The 10,000-nt window shown below is 42.4% G+C and overlaps 1 protein-coding gene across 5 annotated transcripts in view; it reads left to right on the forward strand.

Moving 5' to 3' along the window:
* tbl1xr1a (TBL1X/Y related 1a) overlaps positions 1–9,274 on the forward strand; it is a 36,666-nt gene extending 27,392 nt beyond the window's left edge. For all 5 annotated transcript variants that reach the window (XM_083695797.1, XM_083695796.1, XM_083695800.1 and 2 more), the window contains 8 exons: positions 1,665–1,762; positions 2,072–2,132; positions 2,484–2,605; positions 3,099–3,173; positions 4,504–4,631; positions 4,920–5,085; positions 5,907–6,008; positions 6,460–9,274. In XM_083695797.1, coding sequence (XP_083551923.1) covers positions 1,665–1,762; positions 2,072–2,132; positions 2,484–2,605; positions 3,099–3,173; positions 4,504–4,631; positions 4,920–5,085; positions 5,907–6,008; positions 6,460–6,486 — 779 coding nt within the window. In that variant the 3' untranslated portion in view covers positions 6,487–9,274. The remainder of the gene's footprint in view (positions 1–1,664; positions 1,763–2,071; positions 2,133–2,483; positions 2,606–3,098; positions 3,174–4,503; positions 4,632–4,919; positions 5,086–5,906; positions 6,009–6,459) is intronic.
* Positions 9,275–10,000: the final 726 nt, after the last annotated feature.

The raw sequence follows: 10,000 nt of genomic DNA on the forward strand, positions 1-10,000 counted from the left end.
CTCCTTTGTTCACCGTTTACACCTTTATTACTTTAGTTTCCAGGTCACCCTGTTTGCCTTCTCACTTTTTCTTCTCACCATTGTCATACGATAGATAGATAGACAGACAGACAGACAGACAGAGATAGATTAGACAGACAGAGAGAGAGAGAGATAGATAGATTAGACAGGCAGACAGACAGACAGACAGACAGACAGACAGACAGACAGACAGACAGACAGACAGACAGAGAGAGAGAGAGATTAGACAGACAGACAGACAGACAGACAGACAGACAGACAGACAGACAGACAGACAGACAGACAGACAGAGAGATTAGACAGACAGAGACAGACAGACAGACAGACAGACAGAGATTAGACAGACAGACAGACAGACAGACAGACAGACAGACAGACAGACAGACAGACAGACAGACAGACAGACAGACAGACAGACAGACAGACAGAGAGAGAGAGAGATTAGACAGACAGACAGACAGATAGATAGCGTGACTTTGTCCACACTGATCTGTCTGTTAACTCACAAGGCATTATGGGAAGGATACCAAGTAGCCCGGCTAAAATATGAGCTGTCAAAAACGTTACCGTGGTTACCGTAGGACAGACAAACTTTTCAGCCCCAAAGCAGTCATGGCCATTCAACAAAACAATCGATCCACGTGATTTTTAAAAAGTTTCTTTCCAGTGAGTTTCCGAATTATGTGGTTTGTGTGACTAGCAAAGGAGTTTAGAAGTTGAGGGTGAAGTATTCATTAACCTTGGCAATGAGGACGAAAATTAGCGTAGATTGGTTAGCTAGCCATTTCATACGAAACTAAACAGGTGCTCATTTATACTACTTTTAGTATCCCTAAAAGTAGCCAGTTACTATAAACAGCAGCAGTTTTACTTGAGTTTTGATAGTTTGCAACGTAGGTTGTAAGCCTTGTAAGGTTCTAAGTCTAAGTTGTAAGTTACAAAGTTTGTTGTAAGTCGCTTTGGATAAAGGCGTCTGCTAAATGCCATGAAGGTAAATGTAAATACCGCTAAAAGCAAGGGAGCAGAGTGATGTTCTGACGGCACGTCACTATGACGTCACGGTGTTTTCGGTGGATGCAGAAAATCAAGAATGTTCCCGCGATTTATACGACAGGTAGTTCAGGCGAGGCGGCGTCGTGCTAGAATACCTGACGTAAGACAAAGCTTTACACCTTAATGTCTGTGAGTTTTCTGACTGCGTGTGTCTCTCTAACCTGACTGACTGTTTGTCTCTCTAACCTGACTGACTGTTTGTCTCTCTAACCTGACTGACTGCGTGTGTCTCTCTAACCTGACTGACTGTTTGTCTCTCTAACCTGACTGACTGTTTGTCTCTCTAACCTGACTGACTGTTTGTCTCTCTAACCTGACTGACTGCGTGTGTCTCTCTAACCTGACTGACTGTTTGTCTCTCTAACCTGACTGACTGTTTGTCTCTCTAACCTGACTGACTGCGTGTGTCTCTCTAACCTGACTGACTGTTTGTCTCTCTAACCTGACTGACTGTTTGTCTCTCTAACCTGACTGACTGTTTGTCTCTCTAACCTGACTGACTGCGTGTGTCTCTCTAACCTGACTGACTGCGTGTCTCTCTAACCTGACTGACTGTTTGTCTCTCTAAAACTGAGTGATGTGACCCTCAGGTAACCTGGCCAGCACTCTGGGCCAACACAAGGGACCCATCTTTGCTCTTAAGTGGAACAAGAAGGGCAACTTCATCCTTAGTGCCGGGGTAGACAAGGTGAGGAGAACTTCAACACTGTCTGTTAGGGGAGGCTGGTGGAATGTATGAATCGGTGCATTACGGTGAGCCCGACGTACACTGAAATTGACTTGCTTTTTTGAGAGGCTTTTATTGGGAATGAGCGCAGATTTTAAAATGTAATGTGTTGCAGCGATGTTTATTCTCAAGTGTTAAAGTGCAGTCTTTCAGAGCTGTTATCGTCACAGAGTTCTTATGTGTTGTGTGTGTGTGTGTGTGTGTGTCTGTGTGTGCGGGTGTGCGTGTGTGTGTGTGTGCGCATGTGTGTGTGTGTTTCCCCCCCTCCAGACTACAATCATATGGGACGCTCACACAGGAGAAGCCAAGCAGCAGTTCCCATTCCATTCAGGTAAACGACTCGCAATCACATAAAGCCAATCACATTACTAGACCCCCTACGCTACTGGCATGCTTATCACGAGTAATGCTCTGTTTGTGAGCGTGAGACATTAGCTGCTTTTTCAGCACAGAGTAGTCTCGAGTAGTCTCGATTAGTCTTGTTTAGTCTCGTTTCTGATTGGGGCTTGCAGCAAATTTCCTTTACTCAGGAAATTCACTCCCACTAAGGCCAAGTTTGAGTCGTTAGGGGGACGAGGTTAAGCACAGAGAGAGCTTTAGCTTCATGTTTTCGATTAATTGTTGTATTGATTGATTATTGGTTGTATTGATGACCCCCTCTCTCTCTCTTGTGCCCCCCCAGCACCAGCCTTGGATGTGGATTGGCAGAGTAATAACACGTTTGCCTCCTGTAGCACAGACATGTGTATCCATGTGTGTAAGCTCGGACAGGACCGGCCCATCAAGACATTCCAAGGACACACGGTAAGATACAAGACACCGCCGTCCCTCGGTGCGTCCGGGACTGTGTCTAAAAAATAAATAAATAAATAAATTTAAAAAAAGGTGCTGTCATTTCTAAAACGGTTGAAACCAACATGTACACAAGTACCATGAAATAAAAGCTGTTAATCTACTTTAATCATCGTGATTGTTTGATTTCAAAGCCAGACTTTTGGAGTGTGGAGCCAAAAGAAGGGGGAAAAAATGCTGCACTGTCCTATCACCTACGGAGGGCGCTATAGAGCCCTCTTTAAACTCCTCTTTTAGTGAACCGAGTTGAGAAAGACGTAAATGAAGTCAGTTCTTCTGGTACTCACACTTCTCTTCTGTCTGTATGCGATGAATGTATTCTCTCAGAAAAAACGACAAAAGGAAGAAACCTTGGTAAGAACCATGATCTGAGCTCCTGTTTAGGGAGAGGTGGAAGCTGTGTCTCTTCCTCTCCTCATAACTCCACCACCTCCTCTCTCTTCAGAATGAAGTGAATGCAATCAAGTGGGATCCCACTGGCAACCTGCTGGCCTCCTGCTCAGACGACATGACACTCAAGGTTAGACACATGCTTTAGTACACACACACACACACACATACACACACTCCATCGCGCGCGCGCGCGCACACACACACATACACACACATACACACACACATACATACATACACACACACACACTCCATCGCGCGCGCGCGCACACACACACATACACACACACATACATACATACACACACTCCATCACGTGCGCGCGCACACACACACACTTCATCACGTACACACACACATGCACACACACACTTCATCACGTACACACACACACACACACACACACACACTCCATCACGCGCACGCGCGCACACACACACACACACTCCATCACACACACACACACACACACACACATTCCATCACACACGCACACACACACACACACACACACACAAACAGGGTTTACCTTGGGAGTCAGACTTGGATGATGCACAGTTTAATCACTGTAGCACCACATTTGAATGAGTACATTTGAATAAGTACACCGTTTGATCATTTTTATCTTGGTAATTGTGGCATTGTGACACATTTCTAATCTAATGTAGTCTTCATCTGCTTTATCGCTGTTCTGTAGCATCACATTTGAATAAGTACACTGTTTGATCATTTTTATCTTGTTAATTGGGATGAATGTGACACATTTCGAATCTAGATTAGTGTCATTTTACACTAAAGATGCAGTATGTATAATTTAGCTTTATAAATGACCATGATAAATCGTTAGCCATTAAGGAATGAGATCACATGATGAAGAACATTCAGTGAAGAGTGTTGTATTAGTCTCAACAGAGTGTTGTATTAGTCTCAACAGTGTTGTATTAGTCTCAACAGAGTGTTGTATTAGTCTCAACAGAGTGTTATTAGTCTAAACAGAGTGTTGTATTAGTCTCAACAGAGTGTTGTATTAGTCTCAACAGAGTGTTATTCGTCTCAACAGAGTGTTGTATTAGTCTCAACAGAGTGTTGTATTAGTCTCAACAGAGTGTTATTAGTCTCAACAGAGTGTTGTATTAGTCTCAACAGAGTGTTGTATTAGACCTGGTGTCATGGTAGGACACTGGCCTTTCTGTGCCTAGTTCACGTTTGGTTTGTTTACAAGGATATGCTCATGTTTGGAGCTATTAGAGAACCTAGAAGATGCACATTTTCACATTTTCAGTGTTGCCAACGGGGGAAGCAACACACAAAACTACATACTGGACCTTTAACCTCAGGAAGCATGTCCAATGCTAGTTATATGTCAGATACAAAAAGCAAATATTGTATAGTAGACTGTCATTCTCACTGTGTGTCTGTGTGTGTCTGTGTGTCTGTGTCTGTGTGTGTCTTTCCAGATCTGGAGTATGAAGCAGGACACGTGTGTGCACGACCTCCAGGCTCACAGTAAAGAGATCTACACCATCAAGTGGAGCCCCACGGGCCCTGGCACCAACAACCCCAACGCCAACCTCATGCTCGCCAGGTGAGGGAGGGAGGGAGGGAGGGATGGATGGATGGATGGATGGATCAAGGGATGAATTTATTTTATTAGATCGTTGAACACAAACAAACTGCCAAAACTTAAATGAATACAATTTAAAAAAACGAATTAACTACAACAAAGTTGAACCAATAACGCCATGAACTTAACATTAGTTAAAAGCAAGACTGTCACAATGTCTTTTTGGAGCTGTTTTGCGTGAAGTGAGGTTCGAGCCAGGTCCTGACCCTGTAACCTTCTGCCCCTTACCCCCCCCCTCCACCCCCCCAGTGCGTCGTTTGACTCGACAGTGCGTCTGTGGGACGTAGAGCGAGGCATCTGCATCCACACGCTAACCAAACACCAGGAGCCCGTCTACAGCGTGGCGTTCAGCCCCGACGGACGCCACCTCGCCAGCGGCTCCTTCGACAAGTGTGTTCACATCTGGAACACGCAGGTATGACCCTTTATGACCTTTGACCCCTGTCACTCTCTCTCTCTCTGGGCTGTGTTCCATTCTGGAAAACACTGGAACGTCGTCCCCTCCAATGGCCTAAGTTCACTCCCCTTCACAGATCTGATAGAACACGGTAGATGGACGGACACACACACACACACACACACACACACACACACACACACACACACACACACACACACACAGACACAGATACACAGATACACAGACAGACAGACAGACAGACAGACAGACAGACAGACAGACAGACAGACAGACAGACAGACACACACACACACACACACACACACACACTCACAGTGCAACATCCCACACCTATACAGTCCTGTCAGATCTGTGAAAGGGAGTGAACGATTGAAGATTGGAGGGGACATCTTTCTGGAATGGAACACCGCCCAGGTCTCCCTCTTGCTCTCTCTTCTCTTCTTTTCAACGTGCTCCATCTCTCTCTCTCTCTCTGGAGTGACACACAACTGTATCGCTCTCTCTCTCTCCAGACTGGTGCCTTAGTCTATAGCTACAGGAATGATCTCTCTCTCTCTCTCTGGAGTGACATAACAGTATCTCTCTCTCTCTCTCTCTCTCTCTCTCTCTCTGTCTCTCTCTCTGGAGTGACATAACAGTATCTCTCTCTCTCTCTCTCTCTCTCTCTCTCTCTCTCTCTCTCTGGATTGACATAACAGTATCTCTCTCTCTCTCTCTCTCTGGATTGACATAACAGTATCTCTCTCTCTCTCTCTCTCTCTCTCTCTCTCTCTCTCTCTCTCTCTCTCTCTCTCTCTCTCTCTCTCTCTCTCCAGACTGGCGCTTTAGTCCATAGCTACCGGGGGACGGGAGGTATATTTGAAGTCTGCTGGAATGCAGGAGGTGACAAAGTGGGAGCGAGTGCATCGGACGGATCTGTAAGTAACCTTAGTAAAGTAACCACGTTTGTGTTCCTAATTTACGTTTAATTTATTTATAATTATTATATATATAGTTATTATTAATACATATATATATATATATAGTTATTATTTACAGTGATATCAATTTCAAATTCAGTTTGATTTCACCAGAAAGTTTATCTTTGTGATACTGAAGGGTAATAGCTTAACTCTTGAATGCGATGTTGCATATAGGCAACAATGTCTTTAAACACCTGGTAAAATGTCTGTACGTAGTACTGTCTTGAACAATAGATCCTAATAAACACCTTTATTGGTGGCCAATTGTAATTACACCAGCCTAAAGTTTTCTCTGAAAAGTGGCAGAAATCACAAGGTTATTAAAAGCTTATTTTTGTGATACTGAAGTGCACAGGTAAAGTAACTATCTGTACTAAGAAGGTGTTTTCTCTTCTCTTCTTTCCAGGTTTGTGTATTAGACCTGCGGAAATAGCCCTGCTTGTTGGAAGCCACGGACCGACAATGAATGTGTACATAGCCAAAATGACTGTCCCTGCCCCCATCTACTGCTAGCGCCCTCTACAGCCATGGCCGGCCACTACAGACAGGAACCAGGAAGTAGGACAACAGGAAGCAGCAAGTGGACACACAGCAGATCCAGCAGGAAGGAGGATGCTCTCTCTCTTTTTCTCTCTCTCTCTCCTTCTCTCGCTTGCTCTCTCTCTGTGCAGAGACTCAAACCAGAGACACAAAAGGGACACAGACAAAAAATAAACAGAAAAAAAAAAAAAAAAAAAAAACTTAACAGATCCGTTATATGTACCAAAATTTGGACGCTCTTTTGCTTTTTTGATCTTTGAACCATGTTCATCAAAATAACAACAAAAAAATATGTTTCTTTTATTTTTATTTTTTCAAATCTTTGTTGGTAGTTCAGTCTCTTTGTGCAGACATATTGGCTTCATCCATCCTGCGGCAGGCGGTTAGGTTTTTGAAAATGATTTCTACTATTTCAACATTTGTTTTAGTTTTTTATTTTGGGGTGGGGACGGGTTCACAGCTGCATGAAGTGGAGGAGTCCTTGTTACACACACACACACACACACACACACACACACACACACACACACACACACACACACACACCATAACTGTTATCAAAACCTGTCTTTTGAGGTTGAAAAACAATGTGAGGAATTTATTTTTAAATCATCGTTTTTACTGTCATCAGTTTTACTGTTAACATCTCAATGCAGTAGTTTGTTGTTTTCCTCTTCTAAAAGGAACTATTGATCCTCCTGAACAAATCAACATGGGCACATGTGAAAGAACATATATTTTACATCTGGATGCTTTGAAACCTTGTGAACGGTGAGTTTGTGCACTATTGATGAAGAGAAAAAGAAATAACCCACAATCCCCGCCGTGGACAATGGTGTTCTGCTGTAGCTATCATGTGGACACATCGCAGTGTTTGAATTGGTTAAAGAAGAGAAGCAGCGATGCTATTGGTCAACGCCTGTTCCTGCGTCTACTCAGTCTGAAAGATTGGACTGGTCTGTTCACTGGAGCGATGTGTTGCCAGGGGTTACAGATCTACTACAGTTATACTGTAACACCTGGCAATGCAGCATTCTGTAGAAAGGGAAGACTTGCTTTAAGTTTTTTTAAAAATTATTATTTTTCAAAATAAATATTAACAACTGATATGTTACTGGTTGGCAATGTACTTGCCCTGTTTTTAGTTACATTTTCTCTGTTCGGTTTAAGAATCCTACTCCAAATGGTTGCTAGCTAGCCAAGCTAGCCTTGCTTCACTCTTAGACCACCATTGTCTTGAAGTGTGAAAGACACGTTGTATTCTGTCCCACAGATTATTCTCCCAGTACATTTTTTTTTGTTCCGAGGAAAAATAAGGAAGCTTAAAGCAAGTCTGGGTGTGTTTTATTTTTGTGCTGCTCAATACTTGTAGTTTCAAAAAGGTCAAATTTAATTTGAGTCATACCCTTCTCTAAAGACATGCAACACAATGGGCTCTATTTCCAGCCGGCGCAAACAGTCCAAACGCAGGCATATTGGCAATTTGTGTCGGCGGTAACAGGTGAAAATACCACTGTCTCGCCTGCGCTCGCGTGGGTGGAGTTGTGGTAATAGTGTGTTCATGACAATGAGCAGGTCAAGTGCCATCATGTGTGCTGAAAAATCTTTGTCCGCTTTGGCCCTGACTGGTTTTTATGCCGTTAAAATAGAGCCCAGAGTGATGTAATCACATGCATGCAACTGGGTTCTATCGCGGTATGGATGCCAAAAGCAGACCTGTCCCCGTAAAAAAAAACCATTAAAAAAAAAACTTATAAGTTGATTATCAACAACATACTCTAATCAATTTGGTAGATGTCTAGATATCATATTGAATTTCGAGCTTTAAACGGTAACAAATGGAGTCAATCTGAACATTTTATTTTGTGGGATATCCCTTAAAGTGTTAGGGAAGGTTGCACAGACTCAGATCAAACCTACTCCTGGATTAAAACAATATATTGGTAAAGAGTGTGTTTAACAAAATCGAACATGCTCCCATCCAACATGCCTTGTTAGCTCAGCAGAACTGTGGGTTTAACCTCCGTCTGTGCAACCGGCCCCTTGACGGAGTCAGTATGAACTGTCTTTTGGAGTCAGTATGAACTGTCTTTTGGAGTCAGTATGAACTGTCTTTTGGAGTCAGTATGAACTGTCTTTTGGAGTCAGTATAAACTGTCTTTTGGAGTCAGTATGAACTGTCTTCTCAGTTGAGTCAACCATCTGAACACAGTATTTATTATACCGCTTCCAACAGCCTAAGGCTGTGTGAGTTTTTTTTCTTTCTTTTATGATAACAAACTCTGCTGTCCCTGTCCGTGCGTATGTCCGCATCGCCCTTCATACTCACAACCTGAATTCTAATCACATTCTGATCAAGTGTGTATGCCCCCCCCCCCCCCCCCCCCCGACCCCCAAGGACATTTTGTACTCTTTTAAAAAATAAAAAAAAACATTTTGTAATTCATATTTCTTTGTAGCTTAAAAAAAGGCGTTAAAATTTGATGATTATTATTATTGGTGATAATCGTGTACAGTCTGTCCCAAGTTCAATGATGATTTGTTTGTTTTGGATTTCATATACAGTACACAGCATCATGATAGCCCACTCCCCAACCCCAAACCCCAAACTTTGCTTAGTTTTTTGCAAGTTCTCCTTGCATTTCATCGATCTGTTGTAATTTGAACCAGATCTGAAAAAAGTCCAGAATAAAATATATTTTGATATTAATTGATTCTTGCATTGTGTTTTTCTCCTTGGTGTTGTGTGTGTGTGTGTGTGTGAGAGAGAGAGAGTTCATTCTAGTATCAATATTTATCTATGACCACTGTTCAGAAATGATTATTGACATTCATAAGTGTTTATTCAAATGACATGCAGTTATACAGCGTGTATATATAGAGCTCTGAAGCTAACAAAGCTAAAGTAGCTTAAGAAGCTAAAGTAGCTAACAAAGCTAAAGTAGCTAACAGAGCTAAACTAGCTAAAGTAGCTAACAAAGCTACAGTAGCTAACAGAGCTAAACTAGCTAAAGTAGCTAACAGAGCTAAAGTAGCTAACAGAGCTAAAGTAGCTAACAAAGCTAAAGTAGCTAACAGAGCTAAACTAGCTAAAGTAGCTAACAGAGCTAAACTAGCTTAAGAAGCTAAAGTAGCTAACAGAGCTAAACTAGCTAAAGTAGCTAACAAAGCTAAAGTAGCTAACAGAGCTAAACTAGCTAAAGTAGCTAACAGAGCTAAACTAGCTTAAGAAGCTAAAGTAGCTAACAGAGCTAAACTAGCTTAAGAAGCTAAAGTAGCTAACAAAGTTGAAGTAGCTAAAGTAGGTGGGTAGCGTGTTTTCCTGCAGTCACTGTATTTGTATTAAATGGTGATTGATTGTGCTTATTCCAATGAATTCAAAGTGATAATAATGACAAGTAAATAGC

This window comes from Argentina silus (genome assembly GCF_951799395.1).
Source record: "Argentina silus genome assembly, chromosome: X".
Classification (NCBI taxonomy): Eukaryota; Metazoa; Chordata; class Actinopteri; order Argentiniformes; family Argentinidae; genus Argentina; species Argentina silus.